General features: G+C 44.6%; 1 protein-coding gene across 1 annotated transcript in view; it reads left to right on the plus strand.

Moving 5' to 3' along the window:
- Positions 1-14,606, plus strand: part of CREB3L2 (cAMP responsive element binding protein 3 like 2) — a 92,086-nt gene extending 77,480 nt beyond the window's left edge. Inside the window, exons 9-12 of the mRNA XM_056847060.1 lie at positions 8,447-8,546; positions 10,334-10,460; positions 12,003-12,225; positions 14,523-14,606. Coding sequence (XP_056703038.1) covers positions 8,447-8,546; positions 10,334-10,460; positions 12,003-12,225; positions 14,523-14,598 — 526 coding nt within the window. The 3' untranslated portion in view covers positions 14,599-14,606. The remainder of the gene's footprint in view (positions 1-8,446; positions 8,547-10,333; positions 10,461-12,002; positions 12,226-14,522) is intronic.
- Positions 14,607-14,813: the final 207 nt, after the last annotated feature.

The raw sequence follows: 14,813 nt of genomic DNA on the forward strand, positions 1-14,813 counted from the left end.
CAGCCAGAGAGATGTGAGAAGGAACAAAGGTTTTTCGAAAGGGGAATATTGAGGAATTGGAATGTACATGAACTTGTTCAATTAAATTTAATCTGTTGATCAAGAATCCCAATGTTTTTAAAATTGCATGTGTGAACTTGGATTTGTCAGCCAAAATATTCCGGCATCACTTTTTGCGTCTGAACCTTCCTTTGTCCCTTCCCCTTCCTGTTTCCATTAAAACAGCATAATATTGCGTTCATTATTTTTATTGGGACTTGCTCTGTAGGTATCAATTGCTATCTATTTTCTTTCTTCTTGCCCCACATCTTCTCAGTTTCCCTCCCCTACAGATCAAGCTGCGAATTAAATGCTTGACTACATCTAGAATGCTGCAAACATATAGCTTGTGTGCTTCTCGTAACAGCATAAATAAGCATGTTAGCATTTTCCCCACCCTTCCTAGTGCTATGGACAATTGTCCTGATCCAGCTTGGGTGATATGTACGTGGGACTGACATATCCTCACCTGCATGAAGAACCATATAAGCAAGGCACTGTTTGCGCACACTAAGTCGAGGTCATTTCTGACATTCCACACCAACTAATCCATGGTTAAGCAATTAAGGATGCTGGAAATGCTTCAGTCGCATGTGGTGCAGAAAACATGCTTGCGAGGATCAAGGGAAAGAGCTGAATTCAGTGAATAAGGTTGTGATGTAACTCAGGATAGGAGGAGGGAGAGATTTCCCTACAGCTGAGGTGTACTGGCATTTTATTTTATTGTTTTGAAGAGCTAGGTTGCTATTTCTAATGGCTGGAATTCAGGGATACTGTCTGTTTAAAGAAATAGTTGGAATAATACTCTTAATGCAGGCAAGCAGGTACAGCGGTGGTTGGTGAGTTAAGTGGATTGACTGAATACCACTGTTCCGTCTCCTTTTATTTTAGAGCAGACTCTGTTTAGAGGTTATCTGGGGAAATCTAAGTCGAGAGGACACAATTTCCTTTCCATGTCTTGCTGGCTGCTGTGGCATTTCTATCGGGCATTGGATCGCTTTCTATTACCAAGATGGAAGTCTTGGGTGAATGGCACCCCTTTTGGGAACTTTTGTAGGCTTGTGTAATATTACCAAGCTGTATCACCTGGCTTTGATTGTGCAGGATACTTAAATTCCCATCGTGGGTGTCTCTGTAATGCATGCAGCCTTCTGTGTTCATTTTATTGAAAAACCAAAGGGATTGTGCAGGGAATCTCTTAGCTGGATCATTGAGTAGTTGGTCATTGGATAGCAGAGTAGTTGATTTTAGTACCAAATAGGTTCTGGAGAGTATTTTGAAGAAATATCTCTGCTAGACAATATCAGGACGGGAACATAAATAGCACAGCCCAAGTTTCCAAAGGAATAGGTCCAAGCCCTGCTTTCATGTAATAGAATTTTGTATTAGAAAATTCCAACAGATTTACAGTCTTAATAATATTAATCTGTTAGTAAATCCAATGCAACTTCCATTTAAAAATCAGGTAGTACTAGGGAAACCAACATTAACAGGGCAGTTCTGAGCATATTGGGGTATTGTGGGCTAGCCATATGTCTGCACTTAGCAGTTGTGATAGTGGGAACTTGTGTGGCGTGGTGGCAGAAAAGATACACCAGGCCTTCTGGATCTGACTAGGCCCTCCAGGCGGTCTGCCAGGGCCTGTAGGCAAAAGAGTACCCAAGTAAGTCAAATGGGAAACAAAGTTATCTGGGCTTTCTGCAAAATACCTGAACACCTTTTTGAACTGTACCAAATACTACTGGCTAGCAAGAGCTTAGGAAGAGTCCCTCCCTCTGTTATCATCATTGAGGGTAAGTCTGTGTTAGTGGTAACAGAGTGCTAGCCTCTGGAATGAATTACTACCACTATGCAAGCTGATTGAGGAAGACCAAGTAAAGTTGGTTCCAGACATGGGATGAGGAGTGATGAGGCCGCTTAACATAATTTAATCAATCAGAAATGTTTTCCAGCACGCCTATTAAACAAATTGCCTCTTACAATGATGATGGTTTTACAACTCAAACTGGGCAGCTCCTTCTCCAGATCTAAACAGGAATTAGATTCTTTCTCCACATACTTATTTTTTTGCTTAGTCTGCCATTACAATGGTAAATCTGCCACTGGGATGTTGGTGGGAGAGAGGGGACACAAAAGAGCCTTAGAGAAGGAGTATGTGTCAACAGAAACAGAGGAGAGCTGAAATCGACATGTAGTGAATCCTCCCATTCACTGACCCCCCCCCCCAACCCTACCAGAATTAATGCTGTCATTTTCTTCTCTCATTACATACTGCTGGCTTTCATCAGAAGCTTAAGTGAGAATTTTCAGATGAGGCCTGCGATTTTCATGTCTGTCTTGTTTTAGTTGCCTTGACTTGGTGATCCTCGAGGCAATCAGTTATATTTTTTTATTTACAAAAAAATGGATTTGTGCTTGGAAGCTATGGGAAATCCATATGCGTATTCAACAGTGGTTTCTTAAAATGCAGCATCTTTACCAACAAAGGAAGAAGGGAAATCTTAGGATTTCCAATAGTCATCATCAAAATAATGGCAATTATTCCTGGAATAGCTCTCCTACCCTCTCCAAAAGGGAGACTGCAGCCAAGAAATCAGAAGGAGATTGAGACTGGGAAGGGCAGCCGTGAAGGAGCTAGAAAAGATTCTTAAGTGTAAGTGTAAAACAAATCAGTGGGTTATAGATCCAATCAAGCGTGAACTGACCCTAGAAGCTAAAATGACTAAACTGAGGCTATCGTACTTTGGTCACATTGTGAGAAGACAAGAGTCACTGGAAAAGACAACCATGCTAGGAAAAGTTGAAGGCAACAGGAAAAGAGGAAGACTCAACAAGAGATGGATGGACTCTATAAAGGAAGCCACGGCCCTCAATTTGCAAGACCTGTTAAGGATAGGAGGTTTTGGAGGACATTGATTCGTAGGGTCACCATGAGTCTGAAGCAACTTGACGGCACTTAACACACACACACACACACACACACACACACACACACACACACACACACACACACTGTCTTCATCCGGCAGCTATCTTTTCATCCTACAAGTTTTGTCAACACCCTCTTCTTTAGTAAAAGCTTTTGTCATTCCCCCTGGATACATCTTATCTGCACCGCCACAGTAACTTGACTCTCACCAATCCCATTCCCACTACCAATTGGCCCATCATCTTTATTTTATTTACCTCCGTTCCTGTGAAGAGTTAGAGGCATAGTAACAGAGGGAGTTCAACTCCCGTGAGGTAAGTTTAGGTTGAAAATGGCTAGCTTGCAAACCTGAGAAGGGATCTGCTCTCCCTGATCCACGTTCAGCCCTCCATACAGGTGCATCGCACCTGTGCTGTTAATCGAAAAACAACCATATGTTTTCTGAACCAGGATTTTCTTTGTACCTAGCACAATTAGCCCACCCTTGAAGTCAAATGAAATGTTAAATTGAGCATGGGAGGCTTCCCTCATGTGGCAGAGCTGTGAAATGATTGAGCCTCCCTTGTTGAGGGAAACACAAAAGCACGTTCATGTACCTGAGGAGGTGACTCTTCAGTTGTGTCTGCAAAGTGTGTCAGACAGTGTCAGGGTACAGGGTTTTTTGCCACATTGCCTCAGGATTTATGCACTCTCCTCCCCCCCACCCCCGCACACACACTTTTTATGGCCAGAGACATATTTGTTTTACCAAAACCATTGTGACCTTTAATCAGATGCACATCAGGGGAGCCTCTTAGTATATTACGCACTCACATTCTTTCTCTTTCCCCCCCAAAGTAGCTTCTCACTCAACCTATTGCATTTTCAGTGTACAGTTTCCAAAAGGAGATGCTTTATTAATAAGCTGAATTGCAAGCTGCCTTGAGCTAGAAAGGAGAGGTGGGATGTAAATTTTTTAATAAATTAAAACATGGAAGTAATGCCCATAAGAACATAAGAAAGGCCATGCTGGATCAGACCAAGGTCCATCAAGTCCATCAGCCTGTTCATACAGTGGTTAGTCAGGTGCCTTTAGGAAGCCCACAAACAAGACAACAACAGCAGCATTATCCTGCCTGTGTTCCACAGCCCCTAATGTAATAGGCATGCTCCCCTGATCCTGGAGAGAATGGGTATGCATCATGACTAGTATGATGAACATCATGAACATGTCCACTCCCCTCTTCAAGCCTTCCAAGTTGGCAGCCTTCACCACATCCTGGGGCAGGGAGTTCCACAATTTAGCTATGTGTTGTGTGAAGAAATACTTTCTTTTATCTGTTATGAATCTGTCACTTTCCAGCTTCAGCAGATGACCCCATGTTCTAGTATTATGAGAGAGGGAGAACTGCTTGCTAGGATGAGGTAGCAATACTGGCCATGTATTTGTGGATCTTTGTCTATCTAAGCAGTTTTTGAAATGGAAACATACAGGTTTTAACTATCCATTATATTGAAGCATGAAATGGACCCTCAACCGGCTCTTTTGTGTTAAAAAGAAAAGAATATTCAGTTGGGGTGAGGTGGTTTGAGCAGAGAAGCGATGGGCTGTTCAATGCTTTATCTTTTTTTTCTGTGCTCCAAAGAGGTTTTCCCCATACAGGGTTCAAAACATGAGTAAGTATGTGAGGGGGAAAGCTGTGTTGATTTGTAGCCTAGAAACAGCAGGTAGGGAAAAGATTAAGCATCACCTCCACTCACTACATCTCTGCTCAAAATTGTGCTCTCCAAATTTCTTTTTTTCTCTCTCTCTCTCTTTCTCCCTTTTTCTGTCTCTCTCTTTCAATGGAGTCAGGGCTTCATTCTCTGAGACAGCACATTAAGATATAGTTACTCACCGATTGTGAAATAATTTTGTATTCCTGGGATGGCTGCTTGCTCTTCTGCCAGTACAGAAAAGGAAGAGCAAACAACATTTTTCAATCTGCTGCTCCTGCCTGCCTCCTTTTATCTACAGGCCTGTGGAAGACACTGTTTAATAAATCTGAGAGGAGGCTCTGTGTGTCCGCATACATCTCTGCGGGGAGCATTGCAGATACTAATTTAGGCTTGAACTTCTCAAGTCCTTGAATTCATTTAGACCTTAATTAGGGAGATGATTGATTTTCAAAAACATATGGGCAAAATATACATTCAGCTATAAAGACACCCCTGGGGATGTATGTCCTACAACTATTTTTAAGTCGCTTTAAGAAGAAGAAGAGTTCATTTTTATATGCCGACTTTCTCCAGTTATTGCTGTTACGAATGGTCATTGTATTTATCTTGTAATCCTTTCAGCTTCGCATAGAAATGCCACAGAGGGTACATCTTGCACTTGGTTACCTTTTCGCCCCACTGTTTCCCATTTTTCCTCTATACACCTATGATTGAGTGCGTGCACGTGCATTCATGTGAACTTGATTCCCGTTGGCAGTCTGTCCAGTGAGGCTGCAAGTCAGATGTCAGAAGAAACTCCAGTTAAGCCAACATGTACAAGCTTGTTGCTGTACCTGTGCGTGATTTCTCCTCCTCCTCGTCATGAAAGATCCCTGGTGTGCAACAAAGTTCCCCATGTGATGCACAAATGCATTCCCCCAGCTGCGTCAGTTTTTCTCCCCACAAACCAGGATTCTATACCATCAAATATAGTTACGGAGAAGTAGCATTTGTTTCAAACCAGGCAGCCTTGACTGTGTTTTGATTAAGAAGTGGGCAGGATGCATGAGCATGGTAACAAGCCATGTTTATGTGCATCTCTGCTTAACTGGAGTTTCTTTAGATGCCTAGGCGCATCCTTAGTCTTCAAAAGGCTACAAGTGGTTTTATTTTTATTGATACAGACTAGCATTGTTCCACTTCTGGGATTTGTCAGTGAGTCTGTTTATAAAGCCCTGACCAGGATAGCCCAGGCTAGCCTGATCTCCTCAGATCTGAGAAGCTAAGTAGGGTCGATCCTGGCAAGTAGAATCATAGAATCATAGAGTTGGAAGGGACCACCAGGGTCATCTAGTCCTATCCCCTGCACGATGCAGGAAATTCACAAGTACCTCCCCCTCACACCCCCAGTGACCCCTACTCCATGCCCAGAAGATGGCCAAGTATTTGGATGGGAGACCTCCAAGGAATACCAGGGTCATGACACGGGCAGTGACAAACCACTTTTGAATGTCTCTTGGCTTGAAAACCACACTGGGGTCACCGTAAGTCAGATGTGACTTGACGGCAAAAAAATGTTTTAATGAAATGAAAGCATTTCTTCTCTTGCAGTTGATAGGTGTACTAAACAGATCAGGGTGGTTTTTTTGTTTGTTTGTTCAAACTAAGATAAACACAGCTGAGTTCATGGTGTTAAAAGTAATAAAGCTTTACATGTATTGTGCACATTGCTATCTCCTCCCCAAATTTCAGTTTCCCCCCCAGAAAAAGAATGGGAGGGTGTCTATCCCATAGTTTCAGAATGTCCAGAACATTTGTATCTCTGTGTCGTAAGGGCACTATTGTCATGGAGCACATGTGCCTGAACATTACATTGCATATGAATGTGTACACCAGGGGACCCCCACCTTTCCAAAGGCACCTTTGGAATTCTGACACAGGGTGGTGGGTGGAGCCAACCACAAATTTCAGGTAGTAAGGTTATGAATCACTCTAACAGTAACTCTTCAACATTTCAGGAATAAATTCTCTTAAAATATTTTTCTTGCATACACACACAGTAACACAGTGAAGATCCTTGTGCTGTGGTGGCAGCTGCTGCTGAAGCAACTGTAAAAAAAATCTGCACAGCCAGTCAGATCTCCAGTGGGCAAAATCCCCACCTGGCCGTGCCTACTTTCTAAAAAATACTTGGCAGGCCCGAGGAAAGGTGCTGATGTGCACAGTGGTGCCCATGGGTACCAAATTGGGGGTTCTGGTGTACATTTACACATTACATACATACCAGATCCAAAAAAAGGTGTGCCATTAGAGGGTTTCAGAAAAGGAAGAGGCACTAGAGATCATATTGCAAACATACGCTGGTTACTGGAGCATACAAGAGAATTTCAGAAGAAAATCAGCTTGTGTTTCATAGATTACAGCAAAGCTTTTGACTGTGTGGATCATGAAAAGCTATGGCTGGTTTTAAAGGAAATGGGTGTGCCACTACATCTGATAGTTTTGATTCGCAACCTGTACTCTGGACAAGAGGCCACAGTTAGAACAGAATATGGAGAAACGGAATGGTTTCCAATTGGCAAAGGTGTCAGACAAGGATGTATTTTATCTCCCTGTCTCTTCAATCTATATGCAGAACATATAATTAGGAAATCTGGATTAGATTTAGATGAAGGTGGAGTGAAAATTGGAGGGAGGAACATTAATAATTTGAGATATGCTGATGACACTACATTATTGGTAGAAAATAGTGTTTGAAACGACTACTGCTGAAAGTTAAAAGAGAAAGTGCCAAAGCAGGACTACAGCTGAACATCAAGAAAACAAAAGTAATGACTACAGGAGAATTACACAACTTTAAGGTTGACAATGAGGAAATTGAAATTGTTCAAGACTTTCTATTCCTTGGCTCCACCATCAACCAAAAGGGAGACTGCAGCCAAGAAATCAGAAGGAGATTGAGACTGGGAAGGGCAGCCATGAAGGAGCTAGAAAAGATTTTGAAGTGTAAGGATGTGTCACTGGCCACCAAGACTAGATTAATTCATGGCATCATATTCCCTATTACTATGTATGGGTGTGAAAGCTGGACAGTGAAGAAAGCTGATAGGATGAAAATAGATTCCTTTGAAATGTGGTGTTGGAGGAGAGTGTTACGGATACCGTGGACAGCCAAAAAAACAAATCAGTGGGTTCTAGATCAAACCAAGCCTGAACTGATCCTAGAAGCTAAAATGATTAATCGTATTTTGGTCAAGTCATGAGACGACAAGAGTCACTGGAAAAGACAGTCATGCTAGGAGACGTTGAGGGCAGCAGGAAAAGAGGAAGACCCAACAAGAGATGGATTGACTCAATAAAGGAAGCCACAGCCTTCAGTTTGCAAGATCTGAGCAAGGCTGTCAAAGTTAGGACATTTTGGAGGACTTTCATTCATAGGGTTGCCATGAGTCAGAAGCGACTTGACGACACTTAACACACACACACACACACACATTAAAGGGTAGGATATCTTGTGACTTGGACATATTTTTCTTACAAGAGAAAATGTACGTGATATGGGGCCCAGATCTGCGGCTGCCCACTGGCCATCCCTGCTCGAATACAATGCCTTTCCACTCAGTATTCTTGAATTAGTGTGAATGGATAAGAGAATCTTTACTGACCCTTTCAGACCTCAACAGGTGTTGACATTTCCTACAAGCCGAACCAAGAAGAAGTAAGGATGGAGAACAGGAATGGTATACGAAAGAAAGCCAAAGACCTCGATGTGCGTTGATGCCTGCTGCTTTCTCTTTTCAGAACCCTCCTGCAGCAGTTACAGAGGCTTCAAGCCATGGTGGCCGGCAAAGTGTCTCGCTCATGCAAAGCTGCTGGTACCCAAACAGGAACGTGTCTCATGGTGAGTCCGCTGGTGGCTTCCTCCTCGAGGCTTCCCTGGCCATTCTGTCCTTTAACCAACTGCACTTTAACGACTTCCCCTGACCATTCTGTCTTTTAACTAGCTGCACTTTAAGGACAGAATGGTAGGGAATGTAGTTAAACTATCTGCACTTTAACTACAGCTGTAGCAGTGTGAGGAGGCTGCAGTTGCTTCGATCACTTAAAAATTATACCTTGGTCCTGCTGGTCCTTAGAGTATTTTTTTCCACTCAGATGTGGTCACGTGCATATGGTGAGGGATGAGCGTGGGGATAAAGTGTGGCTGAAATGATGGTTGGAGCCTACCTTCCTACCGTCAGTGTGAGGGACATGCAAAAAAAACATAACAACACTTATGGTGAAGAAAGTCCACGTGGCTCAATAGTGAAGCACATGATTTACACCCAGAAGTCCTCGTTCCAGTCCCTAGCATCTTCCAGCTAAAGGATCACATGTACAAGGGCCAGGAAAGGCCAGGGAGAGCTATCATAATCAGACAGGACAGGACAGGACAGACCAATAGGCTCATTCAAGATAAGGCAGCTTCACATTCAAGGCAGGGGCCTGAGTATACCTTAGCCAAGTGCTTGTATTTTAGTCATAATAGACTAGGGGAGGAGCCGTGGCTCAGTGGTAGAGCATCTTCTTGGCATGCAGAAGGTCCCAGGTTTGATCCCCGGCATCTCCAGTTCAGGTGACCAGGCAAGTAGGTGATGTGAAAGACCTCTACCTGAGATCCTGGAGAGCCGCTGCCAGTCTGAATAGACAGTACTGACTTCGATGGCCCAAGGGTCTGATTCAGTATAAGGCAGCTTCATGTGTTCTTGTGGACTGCTTTCTGTTTCCCAGCATAATCGAACAGCCAGTCTTGGTATAAATTTCATTTCCCTTTTTATCCTTGCCTTCCTGAAATATTTTTTGTACATGCTTCCCCTTCAGAGAATTACATACTGTAAAAAAATTAATAATGGCAAGCTACAAATTCTACTATGTAAAAAGCAACCTCTGCATGGAAAATAGCAAGACAAGACAAGAAGGTGCCCTTCTTCCTAATGTATTAACTTCCTTTAAGCAGAGATTTTTTTAAATGAGTAGGAAGCATTTGAACAGGTGATTCCTTCAACCAGAGCAAGCAAGCCAGAATTTATTTGTAGGTTGGCTCTTATATGGTAGGTAAAGCTGTGTTTACTTCTTGCTGTATTAATCCAAGAGGGGGAAATGGCTTTAAAGTTGTGGTCTGTGCAATGACCTGTCATTATTCTCCCCTCCCAGTTTGTTTACAATATTTTGTATGCCTGCCTTTCTCCTGACCAACTCAGAATCCATGTTGCTTTTTTTTAACACGTGGAGCTCATTGGCTAAAAGAAGGATTGGAAGTGCCAGCCATGATGTTATGAAGCAGCATTGAAATGCACATCACAGCCGAGTCTAGCCCAGACAAATGTCTTAACTTTTTGTAGTCGTGCGAGTAAGTAGCTCATCTGAGCAGAATGGCTGGCTGCAAAACTTCCAGGGTGCCATACTAATAGAGATGTGTCATATTAAGCTGAATCTTTATTGCATCTACGTTTCTGGTTGTGAGCTTCCTATCAAATGACAGATATCCAACTCTGGAAAAGTAAAATCCTCCTAGCTGCACACTATTTTCTTGCTTTCAAGATCTTTTGATATACTTTAACAGTGTTCATGTTCAGACAATGTGACTGATTTATTTTGTCAGGAATTGAGTGTGTGTTTTTTCTCTCTCCTTTTTTCTTCTTCTGCCAGGTGGTAGTATTATGCTTTGCAATTATTTTTGGCAGCTTCTCACAGACTTACGGGCCTAATTCCTCCACCACAAAGGCAGTCCTGCCAAACCAACATTCCACACCAGAATCATATACTGCCTCCATAGGTGAGTGAAAGCCTGCTACGGTTCAGGAGTTTCCAGTCCTGAAAGGAAAGTGAGAGAACTACAGTCGTAGAGTCTGGATCTCCTTAATAACTGGTTTAAAGTTTTCCTGGTTGTGGCTCCCCTGGTAAAGACCTTGGTTGTGCGGTGGACTTTTCACATGGGTGGTGCAGCATTTATAAACAAGATTTGTGTGGGGGAGACTTGCTTTATAAGGAGGTGCCACAACTGGAGCCTTGAGGCCCTGGCATTTGCTGGATCCCAGGTAGCTTGTAGCAGCTGCTGACTGAACCATTGAACCAGCATGGTGTAGTGGTTAAGAGCATTGGACTCTAGTCTGGAGAACCGGGTTTGATTCTCCCCATTCCTCCACATGAACCCATCTGGGTGACCTTGGGCTAGTCACTGTTCTCTCAGAACTCTCTCAGCCCCACCTATCTCACAAGGTGTCTGTTGTAGGGAGAGGAAGGGAAGCTGATTGTAAGCCGGTTTGAGACTTTCGAGGTAGAGAAAATCGGGGCATAAAAAGAAGAAGAAGAGTTGGGTTTTATATGCTGATTTTCTCTTCCTTTTTAAAAGGAGAATCAAACCAGCTTACAATCTCCTTTCCTTCCTCCCCCCACAACACGACACCTTGTGAGGTAGGTGGGGCTGAAAGAGTTCAGAGAGAACTGCGACTAACCCATGGTCACCTAGCTGGCTTCATGTGGAGGAGTCTGCCGCTCCTAACCACACCACACTGGCTCTCCTCCTCCTCATTCTCCTCCTCCTTCTTCTCCTTTTCCTCTATCAACCCACTTCTGGCAGTTTTGAGGGGTTATACTTACTGCAGTAGATGCTTCAGAAGTGGCAGGGGTAGCAGTGGGGGATTTCTGTGGGCCTCTTTTGAGACATGTTGAAGGGTTCTGAGAATTGAACCAATCCAGTTTGGAAACCTCCGGGAAGTGTAGTGGCGCATGTGGCCTTAATGCACAAGTTTTGGTGAATGTGGGGTTTTAAAAACCAGTCCCATGGGTGCTGCTATTTGATACCATTCTCCAGTATACACACGCCCAAGGACATTCCCAACACATGTGATAAAAGAAAGCATTCCCGGTACAGATGTTTCCCAACCACATTATTCCCGCCCTGAATCTGATGGTCAAAGCCTGACTGTGGCAAGCCGTAACATCCATTCATGTGGCCTTGGGATTGACTTTCAAAACAGCCTTGGATCACCAGAGCGGGAACCCTCCTCATAAGACGCAAAGGAGGCGCTGATCCAGAGAAGAATCCTTTTATACTGAGAAGTTGGAAGCTGTGGCTCAGTGGTAGAACATCTGCTGGGCATGCAGAAGGTCCCAGGTTCAGTCCCCGGTATCCCCAGTTAAAGGGACTAGGCAAGTAGGTGATGTGAAAGACCCCTGCCTGAGACCCTGGAGGGCCACTGCCGGTCTGAGTAGACAATACTGACTCTGATGGACTGAGGGTCTGATTCAGTATATGGCAGCTTCATGTGTTCATCTCTTCTCCCACCCACCCTCCCCCGGCCATTTCTTTGTGCAGTGCGGTCGAGAAGCCTGTTAACTTACGAGGGGCCTCACCCGTTGGAGGAACCGCAACTCTCCGATCATAGCAACAGCTGGGACAGGCACACGGATGCCTCCAAACACTCGCCTCTGTCCTTGGAATCCGTATCCAGGGCGCAGCGTGACCAAGTCACAGAGATCACAATAGCCAACGAAACTCGGCTAGAGAAGTCAGTGCTGCTGGAGCTGCAGCAACACAGGTGAGTGAACCGCCCGTGGGGGGGGAGGGGAGAGCCAGGGTGGTGTAGTGGTTAAGAATGGTGGTTTGGAGCAGTGGACTCTGATATGGAGAACCGGGTTTGATTCCCTGCTCCTGCACAGGAAGCCAGCTGGGGGACCTTGGGCTAGTCACAGCTCTCTCAGCCCCACCTACCTCACAAGGTGTCTGTTGTGAGGAGGGGAAAGGAAGATGACTGTATTCAACTTCTACCCGGCACCTTTCCCCGTCAAGCAGGGCTCAGGGCAGCTTTCAACAATTTAAAATACACCATATAAAACAACATATTCCGAACTTAAAAACAGATTCTCGATCCAACATATAATAGATGGTGCCCCTGTACCCCATATCTCTCAGCAGATAAAACACCCTCACTGTAGGTGAGAGATGAAAATGGGGGAGACAGCCAGCCCCAGAGAGTTTACAGGACCACAAATTAGAAGGGAAGAACCTAGGGAAGGAAAAAAAAAACATGCAGGAGAAGGAAGACAGGAGGGAAGGGAAAGGAAGAATAAGGCCATGGAGAGAAAGGGGAAAAAAGGGGGAGAGAAGAACGTACAAAGGAAGGGGTAGCAAAGGAGGGAAAAGGGTTGGGAAGGAGGCCAACTGATCTATCTAGTCATCACTGTCCTCAACCATATGCCCAGGGGAACATCTCCATCTTACAGGCCCTACAGAACTGAGCCAAGTCCCGCAGGGCCTGGGCCTCACTAGACTGGCAGCCCATTCCTGAGCTGTTGGCGGCTGGGGGAAGGCCTGTTTCCCGGCCGCCGAAAGCCTTAAAAAAGCGGTTTGCCGGCTTTTAAAAGTTTAAATGGGGCAAAATGCCCCATAGAGAATAACGAGGTTGCGCACGCAAAATAACAGGCGCAGGCCCGCCATTCTCCGCGCGGTGTCCAGTGTCGAAACGGGACAGGGAGCTGCCTACAGGCAGCTCCGCCCCCCAGCATGCCCCAGGGACATCCCCCGGGATGCCGGGATGCCCCCCAGAATGCCAGCGTGGGCCTTTACGCTGGTGGGATGCCGGCGGAAGGCCCAGTTGGCCTTCTGGGGCGGCGTTACCACGGCAGCCCCGGGAGACTGGCATCCGGGCCTTCCCGCCAGTGTTGGTGCCACTCACGACAGCATAAGCAGCCCAGGCGCCGGGAGCTCCTTCCTGGCCTCAGAAGTCAGAATGTGCTGAGAGAGTTCCACCAGGCTGGAGCCAGTGCTGAGAAGGCCCTGGCTCTGGTTGAGGACAGCCAGACAGTTCTGGGGTCAGGGATTACCAGTAAATTTTCACCAGAAGAGTGTAGCGGTCTCTGAGGAGTATATATTCACTTCCATAGCAAATGAGAATATCAAAAAAAACAAGGTAGTATAAAAGGTAGTGTGCTTCAGCCACTGCAAGGGAAAGGAACCTATTGTTTTCAAAGCAATTTTTCTGGAGAGACCATAGCTCAGTGTAAAGCTGGGCATGTATGAGGCCCCAGCTTCGATTCCTGTTTAGGTTCTGGCTGAAAGGTCGTGAGCCTGGGATTTTGCTGCTGTGGAATGTAGGAGGATGGGCTGTGTAAATTCCAACAGATAGTTAAAGAACCATAGTAATGATAGAATAATAATGATATGAATGAATGAATGAATTTATTTGTATTGGGCCATCGTCCATTACAAAACACCATCAACAAATACGACACATTAAAACATAAACATGCATAATAAAAATCAAGCTGTACAATTGGAATTACAATAATATAAATGACCTTAAGAGAGAGCCAGCGTGGTGTAGTGGTTAAGAGTGGTGGTTTGGAGCAGTGGACTCTAATTTGGAGAACCAGGTTTGATTCCCCACTCCTCCACATGAATCCAGCTGGGTGATCTTGAGCTAGTCACAGCTCTCTTAGAGCTCTCTCAGCCCCACCTACTTCACAGGGTGTCTGTTGTGGGGAGGGGAAGGGAAGGGGATTGTTAGCCAGTTTGATTCTCCCTTAGGTGGTAGAGAAAGTCGGCATATAAAAACCAACTCTTCTTCTTCTTCTTAAAATAATTAATTTTGATAGAACAATACAGATTACAATCGCAAACAAGAACAATACAGATTACAATCGCAAACAAAATCAGTATTTACATAACTCCTCTCAAAGAGACAGCCGTGGCCCTTCTTTTCTTTGCTGCCAGGGTGTACAGTGCCATTCTGTAAGATATGTGATCATCATAACAACAATGGAAAATACTCTGTTGTGAGATTTGAAGGAGGGGCACATGTGTTACCATTTTATAATGACTGTACTTCTTTTACAGAGTCGGCTCAGAGCTGGATGCAAATAAAACACTGAAGTTCATTGAAATTGACAGAAGAGTTAATGCTACGTCTTAAAAGGAAAACAAAGAAGGGATCTTCCTTGTCCCTTCTTCTTCTTCTTTCCTACCAAAGGGCTGAGGAATTTGTGACTGTCAGTAAATCCAGGGCAGGAGGGGAAGCGTTTGTCTGATTTCTGTACCAGATGGGGAAGAACTGGCTTCACCCTGCCGTTCTTGTTCTCTCTCTCCCCTTCCCCAATTGTTGCTGCCCAGAGCCACCTTCTTTAGCTT

The sequence above is a fragment of the Euleptes europaea genome, chromosome 3 (genome assembly GCF_029931775.1).
Source record: "Euleptes europaea isolate rEulEur1 chromosome 3, rEulEur1.hap1, whole genome shotgun sequence".
Taxonomy (NCBI): Eukaryota; Metazoa; Chordata; class Lepidosauria; order Squamata; family Sphaerodactylidae; genus Euleptes; species Euleptes europaea.